Genomic DNA, 19,507 nt, shown 5'->3' on the forward strand with positions numbered 1-19,507 from the left:
CCTGGGTGGCCCAGTCGCTTAAGCGCCAACTGTGGCTCAGGTCATGATCTCACAGTTTATAAGATCCAAGCCCTCCATCGGGCTCTGTGCTGACAGCTCAGAGCCTGAAGCCTGCTTCGGATTCTGTGACTCCCTCTCTCTCTCTCTGTCCCTCCCCTGCTCGCACTCTGTCTCTGAAAAATAAAATAAACATTAGAGTTACAGTGTTGAGGCTTTATATAAATTATCTAAATTTGACTTCATCTCGACCAACTAATGATAGGTCTTATCTGAATGCTAATGAAAATTTTATTGTCTGTGAGACTCCATGCACACAAATGTTTGTAGTTAAATTTCAAACTAGAAATTGTAGTTGTTCTAACTAGACAACGCCATGGAATTTGTCGTAGTGCACTTCTTGCCTATCAGAACCTTTGTAATCTCTATGAAAAATAGTGTCAAAGAAAATGAAGAAGTTATATTGGAATCCCTCTAGAACAAAGGTAATAATTCCTTTCAACAAGATACAGTTGGATTGACTGTCCCTCTGGTTTTGTTATTTTGCCTCTGTGCTGGCTCCTGGCTGCAGTGGTGGTGCTGAAAGAGAGGGCATCACAGCGGTAGCTTTGGGATAGAGCTTCTTTCCCCCTGGGTATTTCTTTGACTTAGTGGCACTGAAAACTGCAGGCTTTTATGCAATATTCTTAATACCCTAATGATATTATGCACTTTAATCATTCCAAAGAAGTCAAGAATGCTGTATAGTGATGATTCCTTCTTAATGAATACATCTTAACTATTTGTATCCCTTTTTATTTTGGATAGTCAGCTTGGTGTAAGTGTTCTGTGAATATTTTCTAAAATGACTGTATCGTACGACTTAAGACTTTGAAATGTAATTGACTATGTGGAGAAATGATTACACTTCAGCAAACGATTTTAGAAATATTAATGTTCAGCTTGCTAATGTATATGTTTGAGACTTAATTAAAATCAGCCCTCTTCCAGTATTTTGTGTTTTGTCTGTGAGAACATTGTAGTGTATAGTTTTTTACATATAGAGTGTAACCAGTGGTTTTCAAACTATGGTCCTCAGCCCACCAGCCAGCATCAGTATCACTTGGGAACTAGGTAGAAATGCACATTCTGGAGCCCTGTCATAGACATACTGAATCAGAAACTTTGGAATGGGGCCTAGCAATCTGTGTTTTAACAAGCCCTCCAGGTAATTCTGATGTATGCTCACGCGTGAAAACCACTGGTGTAAATGGTATACAGTAAGATCTAGAAAGGTTTTTCCCCCTCCTCATACAAATAGTTATATATTGTTCTTAATGTAAATTCAGCTTAACCTGGTTATCCGTAATCATTTATTGGCAATGATAAGTTATTCTTAGTACTGCCTATAGAAATATAGTATATTTTATATACATATACACTTAGTCTAGTTATTGATAATTCAGTTAACTTAGTTTGGCATTTTCCTACCATTTACTAAAAAGTTTACATTAAATGACTGATTTAAATATATAGGTGCAATCTTCTATATTTCTTTTAATTGTTATGACATTTAAGTAGCTAAAACAATTGACGGGTGCTACAGTCTCCTGTTTATCCATAAAATGGGTACCTTGTGGGCAGTGATAACACAAGCTTTCTTTTCATTGCCTCTTACTTTACCAGCAGACCACAATTTTGGTCTGGCTAGACCAACTCTCGGAACATCATTCCTTGTATTTATATTTGTATCTGAGATATTAAATAAGATGGCTGGCCAGGTCAACATAGCACCTTATTTAATTTCTTTTTTAAATCAATAAAACTTATTTAAAAGTAGCTTGGTTTGTATGAGAACTGATGCAGTAGAGATATAGCTATCCTTGGAACTTACGCTTCAGACCCGCATTATTTACTAAAATAAATATTGGACAAGACAGTGCATTATTAATCTGGGCATTTCTCCCTTCCCAATTATATGCCTCATGGTAAATATAAACTAACAAGATAAGTAGATTTATTTGTTCATTTTAATTTCGTGTGTAATTTAGTACCTCCATAATTGCTGTAATCTTCCTTCCACTGTTTACAAATCACCAATTAATTAACTCATGGAAGAAAAATGCACACTCAAATTAAAAATAATTGTATATTCACTTTATAAAAATCACCACTGCTGTCTTTGCTTAACACTAGCAGTGGAAGTGTAAGTGGCTTACTCTACAAACCTTGGTGCTGGCAACACTTAGGCAAACTGTGGGGAGATGCTTTAGGTACATTCCTCCCTTCTTGTTCCCTTTCCCCTCTTCCCCAGTTGCTTGCATAATGTATTCCTGTGCCCAAAGAATTCTATCATGGTTCTATTTGACTCCAACTTGTAGTGTCTCTTTTAGAAGCCCCGTGTTTAGCCATATTATCCCTGTTCTTTTTCTTCCCCAGAAGAAATTTGGTGTGAAATAGTTCATAGAGTTTGCTTATTATTTTACCTAATGAACCTCAGGACAACACGCACACACATATACATACACACACACCGTCTCAGATGTTTGAGGGTGGCTTTGGAATCAAACTAATGAGTCCAATGAAAAACTGTCCTGCACTGAAGGGTTTATGACTTTAGTAGCTACAAACTGATTCCAGTGACATTGAGTTAATTTCTTTTGAGCTAATGAATGTATCTGCTCGCCTTGTTTCCTTCTAATTGATAAGCTCCAAGTAGTTGCTACTCTTTTTGGACAATTTGACTGAGTTTTATTCACTTCTTTTATTAGTCTTTTAATTTAACATATTGCACATATTTCATTAACCCATTCTCAAGTGGTTTAGCTACCATTCTGCCATTAAATTTTTTTAATTTAATTTTATTTGCTTGAGCACACTGATCAACCACTGAACTGCCTTCTTCCATTGTCCTGCAATGAAATAAGGATTACATTTTTGTGTATATGGCTTTCATAGTTGAGATTTCAGAGCACTGACACCAGATATTTTCAGTTTGTTCTCTGGGGGAATTTCATTTGCATCTATGTTTTTAGCTATCTGTGATAACTTGTTAAATATTAAAAAGATATTTTGCTTCTATTGGAACATTTGTATACTCGCAACTATATTTCTGTAAACAGCTGCAGTCAGAAATAAAACATTGAAAGTTTTCATTTTGCGGTGAGTAGCTGTCGTTTTTTCCTCAGACTTTGTGAATGAATTCATATCCGTGAATGTCAGGGTTGAGCAGCATGAGCCTATAGCTGAAATTATAAAATCATTAGGAAAAGGTATGAAATATAGTTGGATTTGGAGCAATTACTTTGCGCCTCCTGTTTTGCCAGGCAGTGTCTTAGCATCTAGTGTGGTAGCCAATCATGTAGCATAAAGGTGCTTTTGCTGAAAACCAGATCTCCCCAGCCCTCAGCCTCAGTCCCACACCCAGAGGCATTCTCTTTTTGTTCTTTCGTCTGTTATTTCCACATGTATCAGTTGGTGTTTACCAAAATGTATATATAACATATCACTAGTGGTATTCAAAATGTTACATGAGTAGACATATATGTCTTTGCGTGTTAGAAAAACATATATCCACCTACTAGACTGTGGGGAAATGTAAGTGACATTAAAGACAAATATTAGGGGCGCCTGGGTGGCGCAGTCGGTTAAGCGTCCGACTTCAGCCAGGTCACGATCTCGCGGTCCGGGAGTTCAAGCCCCGCGTCGGGCTCTGGGCGGATGGCTCAGAGCCTGGAGCCTGTTTCCGATTCTGTGTCTCCCTCTCTCTCTGCCCCTCGCCCGTTCATGCTCTGTCTCTCTCTGTCCCAAAAATAAATAAACGTTGAAAAACAAAATTTTTTTAATTAAAAAAAAAGACAAATATTAAATACTAATACAGATGGAACATGGATATCATGAATTTGATCTATAAGTAACTGAAGCTTAAGAAGCCCTGCTTTCAACAGTATGCTTATATCTTCTTATCACATATAGACTTTGCCTGTTGATTCTGTGAAGGTGACTGAATTTTTAACATACCCAAATGTATATACATACATGAGTTGTCATTTTAGGAGGCTATATATTTCTTAACAATGCTACCATTGTTCTATATGTATTTAAAAGTTGTCTTCTGGGAGGTGCCTCAGTGGCTCAGTCTTAAGCATCCAACTCTTGATCTCAGCTTAGATCTTGATTTCACAGTCATGAGTTCAAGCCCCTCACTGGACTCCACTGGGTGTGAAACCTGCTGTAAAAAAAAAAAAAAAAAAAAAAAATGTTGTTGTCTTTTGGCATTTATTGACTTCAACAGCACTGGAAAGGAGTGATAACCAAATGAAATTTATTAAGTATAAATGTCAAAAATACTTGGGTCCAAAAAAGTGCCTTTGTGGGCAAAACACTGATGTGACGATGGGACTGTAAGTGGCTGCAACCTGGCTTACATAATTCAAGGTACGGTGTCCACAGCAAGGGAGGTGGTTGTCCCGCTTTACTCCGAGCTGGTGAGAGTACTACTCTCTCATATTGTAAGGAGCAAACACATTCTCAGCAGCCATGTAATCAGGCCTGTAACAGAATTGGAACATCATTTATCCCTACTCAGGACACAACAGGGACTCTGGAAATATAAAAGTAGCTCCAGTTTCTCAACCGCAACACTTAATGATCTTGTTCTCAAGAAGAGGTATTGATTGCTACCCCTGTGCTCTATTGCATGGCGCCATCGTCCCTGCTTCTACGGAGGCAATAGAATACAGTTTTTAAAAGCCTGGGTTCAGGGTACCTGGGTGGCTCAGTCGGTTGAGCATCTGACTCTTGATTTTTGGCTCAGGTCATGATCCCAGGGTTGTGGGATCGAACCCCGCATCAGGCTCCACTCTGAGCGTGAAGCCTGCTTAAGATTCTTTCTTTCCCTCTGCCCCTCTCCCCCACTTGTGCTCACTCTCTCTCTCTCTCTCTCTGTCTCTCTCTGTCTCTCTCTCTAAAATAAAAATAAATTAATAAAAGCATAAGCTCTTGAGTTTGCCCACCTGAGTGGAGTTCTGGTTCCTACACATGCCATTTAACCTCTCCATTTCTGAATCTCCTTATTTATAAAGTAGAAACAAAAGCAAAACCTCTTAGGGCTATTGCAAAAACTAAATGAAGTCATGTAAAATTGCTTAGTTCCTGGTACAAAGTACCTTGTTTTAGTATTTCTAGTCCTGACACTACTTAGCTCTTCTGTCCCTTGTGTACTAGATCCCATAAGCTTTGGCTTTTTCAAAGACCTGTTCCTTTAATTGTCCTCTTTCTCCAGGATCAAAACCTTTCCTCTCTGAGTCCTTCCTACTGGCATGTAAATGTGCTCTAATGTCCCTTATCTCTTAAAAAATCAAATAACTTTCTTTGACCACACACACCCCCGACCCCCCCCCCCACACACACACACAGTTTCCACTTCCTCTTCTTCCATTCTCTCTTGAACCCATTCCAATCAGGCTTTCATCAAACCAGTCTCCTGAAATATCTCTTGTCAAAGTCACCAGTGGCCGCCACATGGCTATATGCAAAGGTCAATTCTCAGATCTAGCTTACTTGGCTTAGTATTGGACACACTTGATCACTCCGTATTTGAAACACTCTCTTCACTTAGCTTTCAGGACCCCACACTCAGCTCTCCTGCTCCACTGCCTACTTATTTTTCATTCTCATCTTCCTGACCTAACACTGGAGAGAACTAGAAGTCAATTACCAGATCTCTATCGTAATTCACTTCCCAGGTAATGTCATCTGTGACATTGCTTTATATAATATCTGTATGTTGAAGATTTCCAGATGTGTACCTCCTACCATAATGTCTCCCCTAACACCAGGTCTTTTTAAAAAATTTATTTCAGAGAGAGAGAGAATCTCAAGCAGGCTCCATGCGCAGCACAGAGCCAGACACGGGGCTCAATCCCATGATCCTGGGACCGTGACCTGAGCTGAAATCAAGAGTCAGCCGCTCAAATAAGCCACCCAGACACCCTTCTATTACAGTCTTAATAGACATCCCTCTCAAACATAAAATGTCTGAAATCAGATTTTGATTCCACCCTTCCTGATCCCAGCTTCTTCTCTGAATATGCTTTCCAGACTCTTGCTCACCTTAGCAAATGGGATGTATCCAACCTCGTAAATACATTCACTTCTTGAGACACGTGACTCAGTCGGTAGAGCATGCAACTCTTGATCATGGGGTTGTGAGTTCGAGCCCTATGTTGGGTTTGGAGACTACTTAAAATCTCTTTTAAAAATGAATAAATACATGCATTTCTCCACACCTCTATTGCTGTCACCCTGGTCCAAAGCATTTATTGACTAGCTTGTCACATTGTGCCACAATTCTCCATGCTTCCATCATTGTCTTACGCTTGGGTCCTCACCTACCAGCCAAACAGGAGTCAGATTATGCTATACCTCAGCCCAAAACTCTTCATGACTTCCTATCTTTATATTCTTACAGCACTTACGAGGCTCCGTCTCCAGTCCCAGCTGTGTCTCTGGCCTAGCCCTCTCCCCCTGCTCTGCTGTAGCCACTAAAGTCCTCTCTTTTCCTGTTATGCGTGTTCCTGCCTCAGGGATTTGCACTCTGACGTCACTCCTGCCCGGAGTGCCTCCCTTCAGGCATCTACATCTCTCTCGCTTTATCAGGTCTTTGCTCAAATGTAGCCTTACTGGGGAGGTCTTTCTTGATCGGCCAGTGTAAAACAAAACTCCCCATATCCTGTCTCTCTCTTACCCTGCTCTTTCTTCCTAGCATTTATCACCACCTGACATGACTGTTCTGTCATTCTTCCCTCGAATGCAAACTCCATGAGGTGCTTGGTTTTGTTCATTGCTCTGTTCCCCATGCCTAGAAGAGTTGACTGCCTAAATCAACAAATCAGGCAAATCACAATAAATACTGCCCTTTGGCATTTGTTTACTGAATTCTAGGTTTTTCTTGGTTTCTGTAACATTCTTTTCTGGGTCTCTTTAAATATCCCTTCGGTTCCCTGAGATGATCTCAATATGTTGTTCCATTACCGTTCGGTATGAAGCAGCCCTGTTGGGAGAGCTCTCGTTCGAGGCTCCTGGCCTTTATTATTGCAGGCTCTGATCCCATCTTCCCGAGTCATCGATTCCACTTTGCCTGTATGCCTCACCTCCATCACTAGCTTCGCTGAAACCAATAAGCCTGGATCTTTGTACAAATGGGTTTTATTGATTTCATCTGGAACTTTCAGAAATTTACACAAAATTGCAGCGAGCAGGAAGGCAACAAGACATTTTCAAGCTGAAGCACCCAGCCATCTGCCATTAAGTATATTGTGGCGGGGCGGGGGGGGGGGGGGATTACCCAATTGCCTGTCAGCATCTGGCACAGGAGGGTCTCCAGCCTGTCGCCCTCGTTTCCTTGGCAGGTACAGGACCTGTTCCCAGTTCCAGGCAACCTTGGTTTGCAAAACCCCTCGTGTTTCCTTTCAACGCACCACCAGAGGGCGGCCTTTCATCATATTCTACTTGAATTATACCGCCAGTGAGTCAATCACGCTTCAATCATTTCAATGGGAAGTTAGAATATTATGCCAAAATTGTTCAAAGTTAATGAAACTCTAGGATTACAGTGTTATCCCCAAAACTGTGGAACCAAACGCTTCCAAAAGGAAAGTCATCAGGTCAACAAGGACAGAGAAGAAACCCTTCCAGAATGTGATGTAGCTCAGAAACAAAGTAGTGTTTGTAGAAGGCTGCTGTTAAGTATTGGGAGCAACTATTTCTTGAATTCATTCATAGCGGCAGATGTGGCATATAGATATGTTGGTTTATTTTCCTGCAGACATTAAATTAAAAGATTGAGGTAAAGAAGAGAGTTTTACTGTCTTTTCATCGGAAGGTATCGGTGTGTGCTGTGTATAAACAACAACAGGCGAAGCAAGAGTAACACACACATTGGGCATATTAGTCACTGCGTAGTAATCAAAACCAGTATCATCCTGTGCCATAAACAAGCACAGATTAGTAACTACTAAACAAGTCCCTTGTGTCAGATTCAGTCATTTCTTTCTCAGAGCAATTAATTCCCTTTTGTCATAAACCACAGAGAGGGCAATTAAAAGAAAAATGTATCATTGAGGAGTTGGATACTCTCCAGCCAGATTTAGCCCTAAAAATGGATCCCTAAAAAGAGGAATTCAGTTGTGTAGAGGACCTTAAAGAATATTGCCTCGCGTCTTTCTCCATCTTTCCCTGCTTTGTATCCTCAGTGGTCTCTTGAGACTAATCAGGTTTGGCCATGATAGCAATCAGAAGAATCAGTTACACTGAATAAAACTATCCAAAAATGTATGAATACAGTCAATTCTGTCTCCTATTCATTCCCTGTGGAAAGAAAGAAAAACACACAAAAATCTTAAAAACTGAAGCCAGTCAAGCAAGCCTGAAAAAGAAACCTAGATTTGGCTACATTTTTGAAAGGAATCTAGTGTTGTGAGTCTCATTTTCTGGCTTTGATCTGGTTGTCAGTCGGGATGGACTTGCCCAAATGATGGCCCACAGAGAGGCCAAATTTTTCCTTTTTCTGCTCATCCTGCACTTCCTTTTTCATTAAGAACCCTGCCTGGAAGTTTAAGTCAAAGAGGCTACTTGGAGCAAAATACAGTGGCGTCTCATCCCAGATATTTTCCAGGCGTTTCTTCCATCCGTCCAGGATCTGAATTCGCGCGTCCGTAGGAGTGCGCCCAATGCTGTATGTCAGCTGAGGTTCCAGGACTTGGAAGCCACAGAAATGCAGAGTGCCGCTCTGGGGATACACGGAGAACAGAGGTGAGTCACAGAACAAACCCTATATAGCTTGTACCACAAACAGAAGTAATGTAGGCTTTCCAACAAGACGCTCCGACGTGGGGGCCTGAGGCACCCCGGAGAATCACTTCATAGCTATTTTCTCTCACCTTCTAGCGCTCTCTTCCTAGCTGTTACCTATTTTAGCCTATTCAGCTGAGCTGTTGTTTAAATGAACAAAATCTTGAAACCGTGCCAGCCTGGGATCCTCTGCTAAAGAGCCGGGACTTCTTTCACATAAGGGAGTTTCGGCTTCTTGGCAGAGGACTCCTGCCAAGGTATGTGGATGCGCCTTTCTCCGCCTCTCCTTCTAACTAGATGAGCCTCAATAAGTGATCTGTAGAATTTATTCTCCAATATTAATGTTAATTCTCCGCCGTTCTAGGTGGCCACCGCATTTGCTCTTCTCTCCAACCCTCTTCTGTATAAGAGATCATCTTCATAGTCCAGTGACCGACCACCCAGAAGCCTCCCTCAGACTCCACTCTTGCTGGCTGGGCTAAATCATTTCTGAAATTTTCTCATAGGTGGTGAGGCCATAGCGGCAACCTGGAGAAGGCCAGGAAGACTGGAGACAGCGATCAGTTGTCTGGAGTGGGGGCCCATGGCTATACAAATCTAGGGGTTACCTGCACTAGCCTTTGGTTAGGAGACAGAGCTGTTTGGACGCGTGCATACCCAGGTTACTCTTGAGTACAGGGGCCCGGGAAGACTAGTAAGGCTTAGAAGGGAGCTCCCTGGAGTTCTGAATTATTACGTTGCTTCCGTCCTCACACCTCGGGTCTGTTTTCAGCTACCATCTTGAGAATCTGGACCCCACAGAAAGCTCAATTAATTAATCCCCGGGGAAGGTTCACTGAAACAAAGTAACCTGAATTGGCCAGAGGATGATATTCATGTCTCCGTGGATACCCTGCAGAGAGTACATGGAACCGCTGCCACCAGTGGTGATGGAAAGCACGGTCTTCTTATTCTGCGAAGGAAAAGTCATCACGCTCCACGTCTCCTTCATGACGGGAGGTTCACGAAACGGCCCCAGGGCTGTTCTTGTGTTCTTTTCGACACACAAGTCCAGCCACCTGCTATTTCTGTTCCTTCCTCCCACACCGGCTCCTCTGAGCCACGCAGTAGGACTCCAGAAGTCGACACTCGAGGGCCAGCCCCGGAGTCCACATTACTCCGGGGTGTGGCCAAGCAGGTGAAGGCTGATACGAAACCGGTGTCGACTGCTGGTGCCTAGTGGAGTTATTTGTTGTGCCCGTCTCCCCGCGGCGCCCTGCCTGTATCCAGGCATGTAATCCAGGAGACCTCAAAATGTGTCCGGTGTAGTATTTGGGTGTCTACGTACATACAGAAAATAGTCTCATGAGGCCTCCACCACCCAGCCTCAATGCTCAGCATCTTGCCATTCTAGTTTTGTCTAATCTCCCCGCCCCTTGTGTTCCTGGGGTATGTTAAAACAAATCCTAAAGTCCTGTCTAAATATCTTCACACAGAGGCGCCTGGGTGGCTCAGTGGGTTGAGTGTCTGACTTGGTCTCAGGTCGTGATCTCGTGGTTCGTGGGTTCGAGCCCCACGTCGGGCTCTGTGCTCACAGCTCAGAGCCTGGAGCCTACTTCGGATTCTGTGTCTCCCTCTCTCTCTGCCCCTCCCCTGCGCATGCTCTTGTCTCTCTCTCAAAAATAAATATTTTTAAAAAATTAAATATCTACATGCACTATTATCCAGCTCTCCCAGGAGCCTGACCTTAGTAACCAGTTGTGTTCAGAACTCTGCCTCAGGACAGAAGGCAGCCCGGATCCAGCTGTCAGAGAAACAGAACCATCCACCTACCCGGAAAGGTCCATTGTCATACATTGAAGCATACGTGTACGCGAACCCCCCTACGAGCACTCGTTCAAACCAGCCTTTCAGGATGGCGGGGACTCCGAACCACTGCAGCGGGAACTGTGGGGCAGAGCACAGAGAGGTCACAGCAGGAACTACCACCAGCGAAGAAGGCTCCGGTGCTTGGCTGACGTCACAGAAGAGCAAACCCTTCTTGGGGCCCTTGTCGTTGCTTCCGGAGGAGTTAGCACATTAAAGAAAAATATTGGTCAGTCAACTTGACACTCTATTTCTGCCTAAAAGAAACAAGTACCGGGTAGGTCTGAAGAAAGCCACGTGCAATGATGATTTGTTTCTACAAGATCACATTTCACGGCCGAGTCTAAATAGCAAGGAATGCAGATAAAGTTTGCTACGGTGTGTGACGCAAAATACAAAATCAATATTTTGTAGGAGTGCTGTCAACAATGTGAAACATGTATCTTGTGTTCACGGATGTGAAATCCTACCGTTTAGAATAAGCTGCACATGGGGCACCTGGGTGGCTCACTTGGTTAAGCGTCCGACTTCGGCCCAGGTCATGCATGATCTCGTGGGCTGTGGGTTTGAGCCCCACGTCGGGCTCTGCGCTGACAGCTCAGAGTCTGGACCCTGCTTCAGATTCTATGTCTCCCTCTCTCTCTGCCCCTCCCCCGCTCGTGCTCTGTCTCTGTCTCAAAAATAAACACTAAAAAATTTTTTTTCAAATAGAACAAGCTGCATATGAGTGTGCGCTCACACAGGCGAACAAATGACCCGTGTGCGCTCAGCTTATCAGGGAATTCCCATGGAAGAGTCTTGTCGGCCCTCTTGTCCTAATAAAAGCAGCACAAGGACGATACCAGTATTTCCTCTTCTTCTCCCTGACTTCGGATTTAAACACAGGGACACCTGGGACAGGCCTGATGAGACAAGTTTAGCACAGAGAAGGAATTTGTTGGACTTGATCTCTTTCCCTGATATTTGACGGGTTATTGATCCACAGGAAAGAGGGCAGAAGGGGCTGGGGTTTAGAACAGAAGGAACTTGAGATGGAGCACAAGATTCGTGTTCTCACCCTGAATCTGCCGTGGACATGATGCAAGACCTTTGTCACATAAGCCCCTTACTTTTGCTAAGTCTGATGGGCCTCATCTGTAAAACCAGGGGCTTGAGTAATCTCTACTCTGCAGATTACTCACAACTCTGCAGTTTTGAGGGGCCAGACCTGAGGCTTTTAAGATAAACGTGTAGGTGGCTTAGACACGTAGATTTGGTCCCTGTGAATGTTCTACAGTCAGAGCTGAAAACAGAATTGGTTGGCTTGCAGCATATTGAAAGTTTATTCTTCCCCTGGTTGTTCTTGGAGAAGTGAGAAAAGTGAGCAGGGGGCTAGCCCCAGTGGTACCTTGGGATAAATTAAAGTATCGCTTCCTCAGGACGCTTTATTTCTATGCTGAAAGATTACCATACAAGTACACCGACTCCCATAGTAAGACTTTGCCAGGGGCTCCTGGGTGGCTCAGTCAGTCAAACATCCGCATCCCGCCCCACATCCGGCCCGGCGCTAACAGTGCAGACCCTGCTTGGGATTCTCTCTCCTTCTCCGTCTCTGCCTTCCCCCCACCTCACCCACTCTCTCTCAAAATAAACATTTTTAAGTAAAAAAAAAAAAAAAATTAAAATTAAAAATTAAAAAAGACTTTTCCCTGTCATCTGTTGGTAAAATGTTATAAGTATACAAATCTGAAGTGTCTACGTTGTGTTTCGGTATGTTGCTATTTTACAGTACACAACTTGCACCATTGTACTGATAGTAAACTGATGCATCGGATAGAAGCCAAATTCAAAGACCACCAAGGTCCTTTCCAATTCTAAAATACGGTGATTCTGAGAAGCAGAACTGAAAGCTGCCACAGTGGCCGCAACGGCCGCACTAGGAAAAGATACAGTGGAAAACCCTGACCAAACAGGCATCCTTCGGGGCACTGGCTCATGGGGCGTGGCTTTGATAGCGATAGGCCTGAGGGTGGAACGGAAGACCTAAAAGTTTGGATTCTTTGCAGCTGATTGAACAGTTGCAAAAGCCGCAGCTGGTGTCACCCTCCTCGTGCAGTTTCTAGGGTCACATCTGGTCCGTGTTCAATATCAAAAGGCTGGTTAGAACCGGTAGAAGCAAAGTCATTGAGTCCAGTGCGGCATTTTCGGGAAAGAGGATTGACAAGGAGCTCCTACAGTACGGACTGCCTGGCGGGGAGACAGCTTCCACGAGAAGAGGGGCGGGAACACAGGAAGCAGGGCAGCGCCCCCTTCAGCTGGGAGGCTCTGACCGCAGGGGTCCGTGCCCCGTGCTTCACTCCGCGCGCTCGTGCAGAGAAGGGGTCAAGTGCAAACTTTGAGAGATCCCACAAGGAATCACTAACTGAAGAGAAGCTCAAGGCTCACTGGTCATCTTTGTAGTCACATATTTTTGTCTGTTTGTTTATTTATTTATTGAGAGAGAGAGAAGAGATAGCGTGTATGGGAGCGGGGTTGGGGGGGCCTCCGGGGGGGGGGGCAGATAGAGAGGCAGAGAGAGAATCCCAAGCAGGCTCCCAGCTGTCAGCACAGAGTGGGATGGGGGGCTCGAACCCACACACCGTGAGATCGTGACCTGAGCCGAAACCAAGAGTCAGGCTTTGTTAAGCTACCCACATGCCCCATGTAGTCACATATTTTCAGAGTAGTACAGCCATGTTCACAATATCTACAAATCTGTGTAACACCACCCCGTTTGAAGTCATCACCCTTCTTTATAAAGAAGGCGCTGAAGTGTGTAAATGACTTTTCCTAAGATCACATAGCTAATTAGGTGACCAGTCTAGGACAGTAAGAACTCAAGCATCCTGACACTCCTTCTGATGTCCTATCGCACCTGAAAAATCACAAGGTCTGCAGCTTCCAGCTTCTTTTGTTCCGCCACAATATCGGGGCTCAGGCGGCCTTCTTTATAAGCTAGAACAGACTCGGCAGGATACTGAAAGTTCTCGGGGTCCTTCAGTGGACCTGCCCAGAGGAAAATGACAGGCTGGAGTCAGAGGGGCCGAGGCTGAGCCACAGAACCCACAGGCGAGATATGCCACAGAGACCTAATTAAAGGAGGGAAAGGCTGATCCTACCCGTGATGTCCCTTCTGGAGATGACGGGATTGAAGTTCATGGCATACAGGTCTGACACAGTGACCTCCCATCCTTTCCTCTTCAAGGCCTCTACAGCAGCCTCCTTCATGGCATGGTTGAAGGACGTCCTCTCTGCGTGGGCCAGTACGATCAGTGCTCTTCTGGCTATTTAGACACACACAAGGCATATGGAGAAAATCAGTTTCCAAGCGGCAAAGCTTTAGCTACACGGCGGCCGAGCCAGGATCCATAATAGAGGAGTGAACTCTGCGAGGCACTGGGTGATGCAGTCCATCCACGGCAGCCAGAAACATATTTTCTCCTTAAAAGTACCAATGAATAAAGGACGCATTTTAATGCAGTGGCTAATTTTGCTGGCATACCTAACCGGCCATCTGCATGAAAATGGACTTATCCTCCTGACACCTTTATTTTTATGTTTGTGTTTTATTTTTGAGAGAGAGAGAGAGAGTGTGTGTGTGAGTCGGGGAGGAGTAGAGAGAGAGGGAGACAGAATCCAAAGCAGGCTCCAGGCTCTGAGCTGTCAGTGCAGAGCCTGACGTGGGGCTTGGACTCACACGCTGCAAGATCGTGAGCTGAGCCGAAGGGACGCCCAACCGACTGAGCCACCCAGGCACCCCCCTGCTAACACCTTCTATTAGGTGTCAGGCGTCAGTATCTTGGTTCCCCTCATCAGGGGGTAGTGGCAATGTTCTATTTCCTGGGTGCTGATCACACAAGTTTGTGAAAATTCACTTCGAATTTTCAGTGTGTCTGTTGTATTTGTGTTGTTGTTTTCACTATCCCACAAACACACCTCGTAGAGCAATAGATTCCTGGCAGAGTACGGATCTAAAGGAAGAATTTGTATAACCTCAAGATGGAGAATACTTTGTAAGAAAGACTAGAGATTCAGCAACCACGAACGGAAAGCTTGCCAGATAAAGCCACATAAAAATTAAAAATCTGGGGGCGCCTGGGTGGCTCAGTCGGTTAAGTGGCCGACTTCAGCTCAGGTCATGATCTCACGGTCCATGAGTTCGAGCCCCGCGTCGGGCTCTGTGCTGACAGCTCAGAGCCTGGAGCCTGTTTCGGATTCTGTGTCTCCCTCTCTCTGACCCTCCCCCATTCATGCTCTGTCTCTCTCTGTCTCAAAAAATAAATAAACGTTAAAAAAAATCATTTAAAAAAAAATTAAAAATCTGTGTGTACCAGAAGGCACCATAAACAAAGTCAAAAGACAATCAACAGGGAGCAGATACCTGCAACTCTTACCACAAAGGGTTAAAATCCCAACGAATGCCTACACACAGAAAAAAGACAGACTACACAATAGAAAAATAAATCAAGGATATGAGCACTCTACTCACAGAGAAGGAAATGCAGATGACAAAAAAACAAATGAGCAGGTGCCTTGCCTGGCCTGTCAGGAAAAGCAAATTAAAATGAGATATCATTATTTACCCATCAGACTGGCAAAACAATTTAAGACAAGCAACACTGAGGGCTATTAAGATTGCAGGAAAGCTAGCAGCTGCCAGTGGGAACACGAATTGCCTCCACCCTGGGGGAAAGTAATGAGGCCGAACCTCTTTAAATTTTGAGGACGCATAAATATTGACCTAGCTCTCCAACTTTGAGGAATCTGTTCTACAGACTAAAAGCGTTGGGATATAAGGATGTATGAGCAAGGACGTGGACTGTGTCATTCTTTTCACTGGCATTCACTGACTCTTTATGGGGAATATTTGAATAAATTATGGCACATACACATTACAGACTAGTATGCTGTTAACTGTATAGAGTTACCCAGAAAACTATCCACGATGTATTGTTAACTGATCAAATGAAGCGAGTGTGAATCCATTACTATAAAAGACAAAGAGGGGTGCCTGGGTGGCTCAGTCGGGGAAGCATCCGATTTCAGCTCAGGTCATGGTCTCACTGTTCTTGAGTTCAAGCCCCACATGGGGCTCTGTGCTAACGGCTCAGAGCCTGGAGCCTGCTTTGGATTGTGTCACCCTTTCTCTCTGTCCCTTCCTCGCTCAAACTCTATCACTCTCTCTTTGTCTCTCAGGAATAAAATAAAATTAAAAAAAAATACAAAGAATGAGGGGCCCCTCTCTGGCTCAGTGGGTAGAGCATGTGACTCTTGATCTTGGAGTCGTGAGTTCGAGCCCCACGTTGGGTGTAGACATTACTTGAAAAAAAAGACAAAGAAACTACATATATGTGTATGAAGGTTTGCAGCATATAGGTATGAGGGGGAAAAAAGATGTGGAATAATTACATGAAACTACTGATAGTGTTCTTAGCTAGGTAAGAGATGTCAAGGGCATAGAGACAGAGGGGAAAGATTTACTTTTTTCTTGGACCTCCTCTGTATTACAAAGTTGTTAGAACCAGAACGTTTTCCTCTTGCAACAACGGCATTTATTTTAGTTTAGTTTAGTTTTATTTCTTTAAAGTTTTATTTCTTTATTTTTAAGTAATCTCTATATTCAATGTGAGGCTCAACCTCACGGTCCTGAGAGCAAGAGTCACAGGCTCTTCCAATTGAGCCAGCCAGGCACCCCTTTTTATTCTCTTTTACTTGAAGTATACTTGACACACAGCGTTGCATGAGTTTCAGGTGGACAACACAGCGATTCCACGCACCTACACCTTACACCGCGCTCACCCCCGGTGCGCTCACCTGTCATAGCACACGACTCTCCTACAAGACCACCGCCCATATTCCCTGTGCTGTACCTTTTGTCCTCGTGACTTATTCATTCTATAACTGGAAACCCGTATCTCCCCCTCCGCTTCACCCATCTGCCTATCCCCCTACTCCCCCTTGCTGTCTGGCAAAGTCAGTTTGTTTTTTGTATTTATGGGTCTATGTCTTTTGTTTGCTTGCTCATTGGGTTTTCAGATTGCACAAACAAGTGAAATCGTATACTATTTGCCTTTCTCTGGATAACAGCATCAACGGGTGCTTACTACGTGCTAGGCACTGCTCTGAGTGCTTTGCATTCTTTTCCAGTTGTCATGGCAACACCATGAGCTAGATACAATCAGTATCCCACATTAAAGATGGGGAAACTGAGGCACCGAAAAGTTAAGCAAGTTACCCAAGTTTACATGGCAGGTGGTGAAGCTGGAATAATGTAAAAATATGTAGACATAAGGGCGCCTGGCTGGCTCAAAGGAGCACGGAGCTCTTGATCTAAGGGTTGTGAGTTCAAGCCCCGTGTTGGGTGTAGAGATCACTAAAAAAAGTTAATAAATCATAGATAAATCCATGCAACCATGTGCAGGCAGCAGGGCAGGGAATGGAGTTTACCACCAACACCGCTCCTAGTAATTGGTGTCACTGCCTCATTTCTCCCTAACTCCTAACATCTGTGCCCATGGGCGGAGCTCCAGCGGGAGCAGCTGCTCTGGGTTAAAATCGGCCAGGCGCAGCTTCGGCCCTAGCCTGCCCAGGAGCCTTGCCTCGTTCGCTCGCTCTCGCTCGCTCGTGGCGTTTCAGACTCTCCAAACTCCGACGCGGGGAACAGAAGTCTGATAAGGGCTTCAAGTTCTAGGAGAGCGATTTACCTACTTTGGGCGGCCTGGGGAAAAGTTCAGGAGCTCCTGAGGCTGCCTTAACAAATCCCTGCCCCCTCTTTATCAACTCCAGGACTCACCACTCTCGGGAGAGATGTGAGTATATAAAGTTCTGACAAGCGTTTTCTCTGTGACGTACCTTTGCATTAGTTCTATCAGTGTTTACTGAATACAAAGTTCTGACAAGCGTTTTCTCTGTGACGTACCTTTGCATTAGTTCTATCAGTGTTTACTGAATACTGCTTTGTGAGTTTATATTCTTTTTTTTTTTTAATTTTTTTTTTCAACGTTTATTTATTTTTGGGACAGAGAGAGACAGAGCATGAACGGGGGAGGGGCAGAGAGAGAGGGAGACACAGAATCGGAAACAGGCTCCAGGCTCTGAGCCATCAGCCCAGAGCCTGACGCGGGGCTCGAACTCCCGGACCGCGAGATCGTGACCTGGCTGCAGTTGGACGCTTAACCGACTGCGCCACCCAGGCGCCCCTGTGAGTTTATATTCTTGTGGCTTACTTCTTCTGAGCTATGTATATAGATATAAAGATAATTTTTTTTTTACTTATCAGTATTCACAGGCACTTCTGAAGTAGTAAAATACAAAGGCACTTGCCATAAAATGACTGAATCAGGATATCTAGCCCTTGCTTTTAAGGAGCTCATCACCTACAAGCTATAGGACGCCTGCTGCTTTCAAAAATAAACAGGGGCGCCTGGGTGGCTCAGTAGGTTAAGGTCGGGCTCTTGATTTCGGTTCAGGTCATGATCTCAGGGTTCCTGAGTCCGAGTCCCACGGCAGGCTCCAAGCTGATGGCGTGGAGTCGGCTTGGGATTCTGTCTCTCCTCCTTGCCCCTCACCTGCTTGTGCTCTCTCTCTCTCTCAAAATAAGTAAATAAACTTAAAAAAAAAACAAAAACAAAAAAACGATGTAAGATGAGACACAAAGAAGAACATATTTGCCAGAAACAAAACCAACGGTGTTCAGTATCTGGTATATATAGATTCCTGAAAACAACGCAGTAGAAAAAAATGGTCAAAGGTTCTAAATATACAACAGAACACTGATCGGCAGTCAGTAGAGCAGAAGTGCTCCTGGGCCAGAGTTGAAGGGCAAATGGGTGACTCCCTCTCCAAACAGCATGATACCAAGTCACTGGTTGCCAGGTCCTTTCACGGACAAACCTGGGGTTTTTTGGACTTGAAGTGTTCATTTTCCCTTCCTGGCACTTAACTAGCTACACGGCCCGTTTGACATCCTCAGAATTTCCCCCTAGGAATGGTGGTAAGACGTGCACACAAAAAACTAATGGCATTAGCCTGACGGGGGAGGCAAGGAATAAAATTCCAGAGGAAAACTGTTGACTTCGGGCTGGCTGATTAGGGAAGGCCTTCAGAAGGAGCTGCCATTGAAGGAGAGGTTTGAAAGCCAAATGAGCTTATTACCAACACCCCTAATTTAATATTCCTTTCTGCTTGCCATGCACATACTTGACCTGATGGAGGCCGCTTGGTAACGCAGCTGAGCATATCTTTGTGAACGCAGCTCTCTCCCTGTGCTGGTTCGCTTTCAAGATTTCATACCCTATGAAATGTGCTCCCCATTCATCATCACTTCTCTGTGTCCTGAAATCCCTCATTCCTTCCCCACCCTCTTTTTTTTTAATTTTTAAAATTCTAGTTAGTTAACATACAGTGTAATATTTCAGGAGTAGAATTCAGTGATGGATCACTTACATACAACACCCAGTGCTCATCACAAGTGCCCATTTTAATACCCATCACCCATGTAGCCCATCCCCCTGCCCAACTCCCTCTGTCAACCCTCAGTTTCTTCTTTATCCTTAAGAGTCTCTTGGGTTTCTCTCTCTTCTCTTCCCCCCCCACTTCCCATGTGTTCATCTGCTTTGTCTCTTAAATTCCACATATGAGTGAAATCATATGTTATTTGTCTTTCTCTGACTTAATTTGCTTAGCATGATACATTCTAGGTCCATCCATGTCATTGCAAGTGGCAAGATTACATATATATATATATATACACACACACACACACACACATATATATATATATATATATACACACACATACATATATACCACATCT

General features: G+C 44.1%; 1 protein-coding gene across 2 annotated transcripts in view; it reads right to left on the bottom strand.

The window, feature by feature from the left end:
- Window positions 1-7,167: 7,167 nt before the first annotated feature.
- NQO1 (NAD(P)H quinone dehydrogenase 1) overlaps window positions 7,168-19,507 on the bottom strand; it is a 15,364-nt gene continuing 3,024 nt past the window's right edge. The window contains exons 2-6 of one of the 2 annotated variants that reach the window (XM_040442960.1): window positions 13,812-13,976; window positions 13,568-13,698; window positions 10,642-10,755; window positions 9,680-9,781; window positions 7,168-8,767 (exon numbers count right to left, since the gene is read on the bottom strand). In XM_040442960.1, coding sequence (XP_040298894.1) covers window positions 8,462-8,767; window positions 9,680-9,781; window positions 10,642-10,755; window positions 13,568-13,698; window positions 13,812-13,920 — 762 coding nt within the window. In that variant the 5' untranslated portion in view covers window positions 13,921-13,976 and the 3' untranslated portion in view covers window positions 7,168-8,461. The remainder of the gene's footprint in view (window positions 8,768-9,679; window positions 9,782-10,641; window positions 10,756-13,567; window positions 13,699-13,811; window positions 13,977-19,507) is intronic. The other variant, XM_040442961.1, reaches the window with a different exon arrangement.

This window comes from Herpailurus yagouaroundi, unplaced genomic scaffold (genome assembly GCF_014898765.1).
Source record: "Herpailurus yagouaroundi ecotype Mexico unplaced genomic scaffold, PumYag 190, whole genome shotgun sequence".
In the NCBI taxonomy this organism is placed as follows: domain Eukaryota; kingdom Metazoa; phylum Chordata; class Mammalia; order Carnivora; family Felidae; genus Herpailurus; species Herpailurus yagouaroundi.